The following is a 6,463-nucleotide window of genomic DNA, read 5'->3' on the forward strand; positions in this document are numbered from 1 at the left end:
CCGGGGGCGCAGGGTCTGGGGGCTGCCCAGCAAACCGTGAAGCCGGTAGCGCTCGGGCAGCCCTTTCCCCATGGCTGGGAGTGGGAGGGAGGAGGGGGCGGAGTTAGGGCGGGGAAGGGGCAGAGTTGGGGAGGGGCTGGAGTGGGGAAATGGGCGGGGCCAGGGCCCGTGGAGGGTCCTCTTTTTTTATTTAATAGATATGGTAACCCTAGACAACAGGAAAGGAGGCAGTGCTAGGAGTTAGGCTGAAAGCAACTCAGCCACATGGACAGAGCAGTCCAGAGTGTTTAATAGAGTTCTGCTTGTTCAACTTAACCTGCATTCAGCTACACTCATTGCAAATGAGATATTTCCCACTGCTCACACTTCCGTAGGTACACTCTCTTTTTAGTGCACTAGCTCGAACAGAGCTGGGAATGACACCCCCAACTTGAAGTGTAGACATACCATGAGAAACATACAGGGGAACAGTGGAAGAGGAGGACAAGGTCACTTGGCAATCTGCCCAGAGCAGCAGAGTAGAAGGAAATCTGGAATTGGGGCAGCATGGATGGGGTCTGGAGAAGAAGGGGATCAGCTGGCAGGAAACTATGTCCAAAGGAGTGGGAGGGTCAGATGGGAAGAAAGGAGATGAATAATTGAAGAGTGAAAGGATTCTGTGTGATTAGTATAGTCTTTTAAGAAGGACAATACACTTATCAGATTAAAGACAGCTAAAAACATACCTACATTCTTTCCAACTATTACTTTTACAAAGAAGCAATTGTAACTCTCTCGGGCATGTTTTGGGATCACAAATGGGATCACAACTGAGATGTTGGGAGACAAATGTGACAATCTCTCCAACAGATTTGGTCTATGATATGAAAAACGTTAAGAACCCCTGAACAACATGATAATGCTTCCGGTTCAGAAAAGCCCTGTTGCATGTATAAACCTGACCCCAGTAAAAAAAGTGCTGTTGCAAAGTCACCTTCAATTTTTTGCAGCAGATGCAGCTTACTTCATCTTTTCAAGTCTTAAAAATCCCCCACTATACCTGACATTATTTTGCAACACAGGAGCTGCTCTCACTGTTCGTGTCTGTGTGGGGATACTTTATATAAATACTATAGTCCTGTGCTCCTGTTGCTTTGACCTCTCTGGGCATTGTGAAAAGTACACAGAGATTCTCCACATGAACACACAAAGGATATTCTCATCTCTCCTACCTAGCCAATACTCTTTACCTTAGCACTGATAGTACCAATGCCAGTGAGGTGGCTTGGACATAAAACACCTGATATATCTCTTGATACTAAGCTTTCCTGTTAATTGCCCTTTGACACCAGCTGTATATTACATTGCAATTGATCACTTAGGAAACCTGTTAATAAAAAAATACAACTTTCCAGACGTGACTTTCAAATTTGCATTCTAAATAGGAATTTATACAGCTAGTTGTCAATTTAAGTGATCAGCTGTGCATTTTAGACATCTTATTTAGGTAGCCCTGTGCCAAAATTAGTGTCACGGTGTATAATTATAATCTATGCGTGAACTAGTACTAGATACAATCTAGTATCAGTTCCAGATCTCAGAGCTACTACCTCATAATTGCTGGGTTGGTGCCAACAAGTTGTGACAGAGAACTTCGAGTGATACCCGCTAGAGGGGAGAATAATCTCCACTAGGGTCATCTTTGGTGGCAAACTCATCAAAGAGACTGCTTTGCAAAGAGCATCCCACTTTCACCAGCCTCCATTGCCCAAGAGCGCAGAGGCAAAATCCTTGAGTATAATGGAGGAAGCAACAGCAACGAGGCCTTTCCAGCGGGTTAGAATGACAGACTACTATGGTGGGCAATCCAATATGCAGGAAGGAAAACAGTAATACATTACAAATAGTAGCAAAGGCAGAAAACCCAGGAGTGTGTGTCCCTTTCACCCAGCCCTCCCTGTTATTTCATACATCACCTGTGGGTCAGACTTAAAGTACATGAGAACTCTTTCTCGAAGTGGAAGTTTAGCCACATCAAAGCGCACAGTGAAGAGGTGATCGTCCTGGGTAACATCATCCTCATCGTAGACACCCAGCTCCAGCACATTCTGGGAAGGGAGGTAAGTGATTTTAGAAATTCTGCATTCTGGCTTTCACAGAGCCCAGGAAGCAGGGAATCCTGGGGAAAATCTTGCACAAAGAGAGGGTGAGAGAGAAAGAGAGTGTATGGTGTGAGAGAGGAGGAATGAGGAAATGATGCAAAGATATACCTTTGAAAAAACATCTTCTACCTCTAAGCAATGTGGGTTTTCCCCAGCCCAAAGCGAGGCATGTGGCTGACTGATACATTTGGCTTCCACAGCCTGGTGCAAGATGGCAAACTTTTGAATTGAGATGTGTCATTTCACATCTTTCTGCATCTCTTCCTGCCAGCCAGGAACATTACCTGCATCCTTTCTGCAGGAGAGATACCTGGCAGGAACTCTCTAGAGCGCAGATTGGAGGAAGTTCTCAGGGCCTTACTTTGATCTGACTCTGGATCCTGTAGTAGAAGGTTTCATTCCAGACTGGGTCTTTGCAGTTGTTGATGGTTTTAGTCCAGAACTTTTCAGCTGAAGCTGTAGGCAGCCAGAGGGTCACATAGCAATCAGATTGGCTTACTGCATATTAAAAACAAAAACAAAAACAACCTTGCTAAATGACAACACAGCAATTTATGCAGTGTGGGGAAGAGTACAAGAAACCTCCCCCACCCTTGCACAACCTATATAAGGTCAGACACAGTTGCAGTCCTTACTTTCAGTGGAGGGCAATAACTGCTTTCTCAATTTCCCTCTGAGCATGAGGAGAAGTGTGGAATAGGTGCAAGCAATTGCCCTGTCCGCTCCTCTCCACTCTGGCACTTCACCCTGGATCAGCACACAAAGTAAATATGCTGCATCTCTTAAAAGGGTGTAGCAGTGGGTGGACTCCTTCTGGGCACTGGGGGAAGTCTAGGACGCCTTCTTCTTTCCTGGAGGAGTTCAGGTCCCCCTGGAGCAGAACAGCTCAGCACCATTCCCAGTGGAGAACTACGTGGAACCTCTAGATCAGTAAAGTTACTCACAGGCATCTGTCCGATGGAGATTCCTCGCCCTTATAACTCTTACAGTGAGCAAGTAACAAGGAGATGATTCTGTCTGCAGAATAAACATACAAAAGGCAAGGGTGAACGTTAAAATGTGGGGTATATCTAGCAGATCGAAATGGTCAGGAGGGAGGGAGAAATACACCTCTACCCCAATATAACGCGACCCAATATAACACGAATTCGGATATAATGCAGTAAAGCAGTGCTCTGAGGGAGGCAGGGCTGTGCACTCCAGTGGATCAAAGCAAGTTCGATATAACGCGGTTTCACCTATAACGCGGTAAGATTTTTTGGCTCCCGAGGACAGCGTTATATCGGGGTAGAGGTGTACCTAACATATAAGCAACCTGCTCAGGCAACTTCAGTATGATAATAAAATGATCAACAAATCTATTTGACTACTAATCATCTAAGCCAGGTTCTGTGATTAAAATAATATGAGACACAGATTCATACAATTAGGGGAGCTTGGTTTGGTTTCTAACTAAAGTCCAGTTTTGTTAGATTGTATAATTCAGGGCTTAGTTGGGAGCTGGATTTTTCATGTAGTTTTTAGGTGAGAAAAGGAAAAATTGCAGAAGTTTTTACAAATGGTACAATTTTAGTTCTTTGAGATCCAGCTGCCACTGGTGCAGCACATGTGGTTTGGGAGTCAGGGAAGTGGCCGCTATTCTCAGCAGAGCTCTTCTTAGTGCGTTCAAGCCTGTTACAGCCAATATTTACTACAGGGTCCCCAAGTTGCTTCTAATCTCAATTTTGGTTCTCTCTACTTTGATACCTCCCTCATGCTACTCCCCATGGAATATTGATTCCTTTGAAGTGATTTCTTGTAACTGCATAAGAGCACTGAGCTAAGCTCTGTGATTTCAGTGTACAGAGATTTGTGAGAATCTTTCCTTTAATTTTGAATCACCTGGGTTTGAACCCTTGGAGTTTGCACCAGAAATCTGAAGTGAAACTCAGGTGAAACTACCATGTTTAACCCCCTGTTTCACATAAAAATCCCTCATCATCTTTACGCAGCTGTTTAATTACTATTAAGCAGACTGCATCTCCTAGGGTGAGATTTAACATTTCTCCCCCAAACTCTCACATTGCTCCCCTGATCCTTTCTTGGGGTCTTCTTCATTTCCCCCATTTTATTTATTTTTTTCATTCAGTTCACACTTTCCTTACTACTAACCCTCCATTTCAAAGGTTCCAAAAAGGAAAAAAAACAAAATAGGACACAACATTAATTGGCAATAAATCATTACTCAAAACGTTCCAACTTAACATACTGTACATAGTGCAAGTAATATACTCAAGAGAGTTCAGAAGATATTGTGAGGGCTTAAATAATTAATGGACAAAATCAAACAGTCTTTACTAATGCAAATCTACCATTTAAATCAATGGCAGTTTTGACTAAAGAACCCTTGAAGGATTTGATTCAAAGTTTGTAAAGCAATTTTTGATCCGTGGATGAAAGACTCTAGGGAAGTGCAGTGTTATTTTTATATTAATGTATTACATCCAATTAATGAACAGGAGGGGAAAATTTCTTAAACAATCAGTATGATGTTTGTAATTCAATATTTTGTGATCCCACCTGACAAAAATAAGTGGTGTTTCCTAAATAGTTTAATAAATGCCACTATATTAGAGATAGATTCTCTTAATTCTGCTAATTTGCCCATGGAGATTCAAGAGAAAACCATTCAAATCCTTCATGATCTGAGAAATATTATTCAATGTTAGCATATTCCCTTTATTGCTAACAAACACAAAGTCTGTCATTTACATATATCGTTTTAATCTATTCAGCCATGCCACATTCAGAGGCTTCATAATAGAAATGTATTCTACAGTGGATGGACAGGGAGCAAACAAAAGGGAAGGTTAGAGACAAGATGAAAACTGGAGAGTTTGCCAACGTGAAAAGATGTCTTCTTGAGTAAAGTTGGTACCCTGACTTCCCGTTGGAGGATTTAATATAATGTGTTTTAATTCCCCCTGAAGTTCTGTGTTGTGATGACTTTCCCACCAGCAGAGGCCAGAAGAAATGTTGACCCATAAAACTGGGGTTTGCATCATTTGAGAAACCAATGAGACACTGTGCCAGATTCACTGAAGGTGCAAATAGCCCCACTTCATTGATGTCAGTTACCCCTCACACCAGCGGTAAATTCGTCCTCGTCTGTAGTAATACATATTTTACACTAGAAACTCCGTTTAAACCAATCCCTTTTCAAGAAACAGAGATACTGAAGTTTTCCATGCACCAAAGCTACAGAACTTTAATATGGACAAAGAATGATTCAAATGTTAAACATCAGCATGTTTCACCCATGAAGCTGGCATTGCTTAGCCATTAAGGAGCTATTCAAATTATCAGTGAATAAATTTGTCCTCCCCTTCCCTCCGCCGGCAGAAACAACCCTAACATGGTTTGATCTTGAAATTCTCTTGTATAGTACCTTATTGTCAACAGTCCCCTGCACTGTCCACAGATTCCTCTCCTTGGCCTCTCCCATTCCCAATGGATTAGTCTTAGTGTTCAGGTCCTGAAGCAAGAGAGGGAAATGGTAACACTGAAAAGAAACTTCTCAGCATCCAGTATCATTCACCATTATAAATGTGTAACTGCTATAACAAAGGCTGAAAAGCCCAAATTCAGAGCTATGGATCACAGCCCCAGAATGTGGCAATGCTTGTCTGGTGCACCAAGTACTACGTCATTTTGTACACCCTAGTTACTTTAATTGGTATGAATGTAGGCACAAAAACCACATAGGTGCCACCCTTTGTACGAAACAGCAGAGGATGAAGGATCCTCTCAGCTGGGCTATAAAAGGAACACTAAACCTGCCCCCTGTAGACTCACCCGCCTTGCTTTCCACCTGAATCTCAGCTGCCTGCTCCCTCCCTAGGGGCTAATCATATCACATTTTAAAATAACATTTTAAAACAAGAAAAACATGAAACACACAAAAAGCCCCAGGTGATCTCATATCTTTGTAAGTGAATCTCTCTCTCTCCAAAGAGGTTTCCCCTCTCCTCCCAGCCTGTTGTCATTTCTCATTGAGATTGTAAGTTCCCTGAGGCAAGGACCTTCTCCCCTGTCTGGAAAGAGCCAGACACAACAATTAATATAATAATAATTAATGACCAAGCAGGACGAATAGCACCTGCTTTGCGCTGTACACATCTCAGTGGACTGGAATTTCAAGCAATCTTATTTTGTCCTGGGGGCTTTCTTACCTGAGGTAAACTGGCACATGATTCCATTGTGGTATCCGTTACATGCAAGTCCAATGCGATCAATGGCACTTCAATACCACATCCAACACCTGGCAGTGACTCTTGAAACAT

General features: G+C 42.6%; 1 protein-coding gene across 1 annotated transcript in view; it reads right to left on the reverse strand.

The window, feature by feature from the left end:
- Positions 1–6,463, reverse strand: part of LOC117876466 (cytosolic phospholipase A2 epsilon-like) — a 33,807-nt gene extending 27,344 nt beyond the window's left edge. Inside the window, exons 1-5 of the mRNA XM_034768687.1 lie at positions 6,353–6,463; positions 5,569–5,655; positions 3,086–3,158; positions 2,503–2,639; positions 1,956–2,087 (exon numbers count right to left, since the gene is read on the reverse strand). Coding sequence (XP_034624578.1) covers positions 1,956–2,087; positions 2,503–2,639; positions 3,086–3,158; positions 5,569–5,655; positions 6,353–6,463 — 540 coding nt within the window. The remainder of the gene's footprint in view (positions 1–1,955; positions 2,088–2,502; positions 2,640–3,085; positions 3,159–5,568; positions 5,656–6,352) is intronic.

Source organism: Trachemys scripta, chromosome 4, assembly GCF_013100865.1.
Source record: "Trachemys scripta elegans isolate TJP31775 chromosome 4, CAS_Tse_1.0, whole genome shotgun sequence".
Taxonomy (NCBI): domain Eukaryota; kingdom Metazoa; phylum Chordata; order Testudines; family Emydidae; genus Trachemys; species Trachemys scripta.